The 2633-nt window shown below is 49.2% G+C and overlaps 1 protein-coding gene across 1 annotated transcript in view; it reads left to right on the forward strand.

The window, feature by feature from the left end:
- Nucleotides 1-84: 84 nt before the first annotated feature.
- Nucleotides 85-2633, forward strand: part of LOC106813389 (sodium-coupled monocarboxylate transporter 1-like) — a 29141-nt gene continuing 26592 nt past the window's right edge. Inside the window, exon 1 of the mRNA XM_014817525.1 lies at nt 85-986. Within this exon, the coding sequence (XP_014673011.1) occupies nt 621-986 (366 nt within the window). The 5' untranslated portion in view covers nt 85-620. The remainder of the gene's footprint in view (nt 987-2633) is intronic.

Raw genomic sequence — 2633 nt, forward strand, 5'->3', positions numbered from 1 at the left:
GTGTGCGTGTGCGTGTGCGTGCGTGCGTGCGTACGTGCGTGTGTGTGTGTGTGTGTGTGTGTGTGTGTGTGTGTGTGCGTGTGAGTTTGTGTGTGTTTGTGTGTGTGTGCGTGTGAGTGTTATTGTGTAAACGTTTATATGGCAATTTAGCGAGATATAACCTGTCTGCACGCACCCAATACAGGAGATAAGTGGGAGGGAAAGCGCCTGATCTGTTTACGCGTGCAAATCTCCAGATAGGGGTTATTGCCTATTGTGTCAAAGTCCACCGCCGTGTCACCAATCTGGCGCTATTTCTCAAACCCGTCATTTCCGTCTAGGATCATGCGTGGGCTAAGACGCTCGCAGAATCCGTTAATGGCTCTAATATCTGTATAGCGGATATAGAGAGAAGACGTGTGCCTTCATATCGAAGATTCGTGTGCGCATAACAAGATATAGTAGGACGGATAAGCGCATGGATTGTGCACTTTTGGTTAGCTCAATATTTATTACAGTGGTTAGTTACAGCTCGTAAAAGCGCCGACGTACTTTAGTGTTTCTAGTAGTACTTTAGCAAAACCGAAAACCGACGTGCTTTAGACAAGTCTTCACCGCGAGCAGTTGTCGATCATAGCAAGATGTCGCCACCATCGCAAAGCCTTACATTTACCGTCGTCGACGGCGTCGTCTTCGGCGCGTCGCTGCTCGTGTCGGCAGGCATCGGTGTCTACTACGCCATCAGGGGTCGCCACGGTCAGCAGACGACGAGCGACTACTACGTCGGCAATAAAAAGATGAGCATATTTCCGGTCAGCCTGTCTCTACTCGCTAGCTTCATCTCCGCTATCGCCGTCGTTGGCGTCCCCGCCGAAGTCTATTACTACGGACTAGAGATGACCACCTATTCGCTGTCAGGGTTCGTTGCTTTCCCTCTCGCCTGCTTGGTCTACCTGCCCGTCTACCATCGTCTCGCCGAGAAACGTGACGTCACCAGCGCCTACGAGGTAAAGAGTAGTATAGACACAGAGGTTTGGGTGTACACTGACTCTGTTATTCCTGAGCCTCTCTTTCTCCCTCCCTGTCTCGCCTCTCTCTCTCTCTCTCATGTGTGTACGTGCGCGCGTGTATGTGTGCGTGCGTGCGTGTATGTGTGCGTGCGTGGTTACTAGTGGAGAAAGCGTGCGTGATGCCCCCAACGCGCGCGTGTGTTGAAGCTGTAGTTATGGGGGTTCCACGTCCGTGCATATATGTGCATTCGTGTGCGTCCATGCGCGTGCATCTACATGCAAATGTGTTTTTTTGTGAACCGTGTCTGAACCCGCTTGGTAAACCATTATGGGAAAATGCGTGACAACCTTACATCTGTATAGCCGTATGTACACGAGGACAGATGGGCCACAATCTTACTAACGCATAAAACCCGAGTCGGATAAATTGTAAATGGAAATACATTTCTTGTCGATATCGCTACATTTTGCGTGCGAAATTCGCGTGATGAACTTTCTGATGCGTTCGCATTTCGAGAAACTTCATATGACAGATGACTTCATACATCAATCTTGTAATTGGAACTAGATTTGTAGATTCCTGCTAATTACGTCAATTGTTTGTTTATGCAAATTCTGTTTACTGTTTTAGGGCCATGTGTGTTTAGTAAATGATTCCCTCTTTTCTTAAACAGGTCGATGTCAGGGTTAAACGTCTGTGCGCACGGACTGCTGAATGTCGGAAGACGCCTTGTGTTTAACACTGCCAAGATGGCGGCGCGAGCGTCCAATCAGGTGCCAGAATCTGCTCGTCTGCACGTCGCTGCAGCTGACCTACGACAGACTGCTCCCAACCTTGAGGTCGAGCGTAAATTTGTGTTCACCGCCGACAGCGTTGCGAACCTGGAAAAACGCGGCGCCCGTCTACGCAGCGACACGCGCTTTCTCGACGTCTACTGGGATACCACGTCACATGACCTAACGCTGAACGACTATTGGCTGCGACAGCGAGACAGCGCCTGGGAGCTGAAGCGACCAATGGATGGCCTCGAGTCGCATAAATTCAGCACGCAGTACCTAGAGCATAGTCGCCATAGCGATATCCGTGCAGCGATTTGCGAACTTTTCAAAAGAAAGCGGGTGGCGATGGAAGTGGGAGAGTTTGCGAGCTTTTGCTCGCGGCTTGTGGAGATCGCGCGGATAGAGACGCACAGGAAAAGCTACAGCCTGGATGATGGCTTCACGGTGGTGCTGGATGATACCGACTTTGGATACAAGGTGGCTGACGAATTTCTGAGAAATTTGATGATATCATGATGATATCATGATCTGATTTTATGTCTGTTGGCCCTTCTAACCTTCAACAGGGTGAAACCGCTATTTCATCATCTTGGCAAAACGTTTGCCATGCCTTGTGAAGTTTGTAATGTAGGTTAATGTAAAAAGTGCAGTTTCTAGTAGTGGCCTCAATTGAGATGACAGTTATTTTTCTCAAGTTTGCTGATATAATCTTTCTTTACCTGACATTCTCAGCCATTGCCCTCTCACGCGTTCTCTCTCTCTCTCTCTCTCTCTCTCTCTCTCTCTCTCTCTCTCTCTCAAGTCACTCTCCACTCCTGTCTCGCTCTCTTGCCTCTCTTCTCTCTCTCCTCTGTTCCTCTCGTC

The sequence above is a fragment of the Priapulus caudatus genome, unplaced genomic scaffold (genome assembly GCF_000485595.1).
Source record: "Priapulus caudatus unplaced genomic scaffold, Priapulus_caudatus-5.0.1 Scaffold765, whole genome shotgun sequence".
Classification (NCBI taxonomy): domain Eukaryota; kingdom Metazoa; phylum Priapulida; class Priapulimorpha; order Priapulimorphida; family Priapulidae; genus Priapulus; species Priapulus caudatus.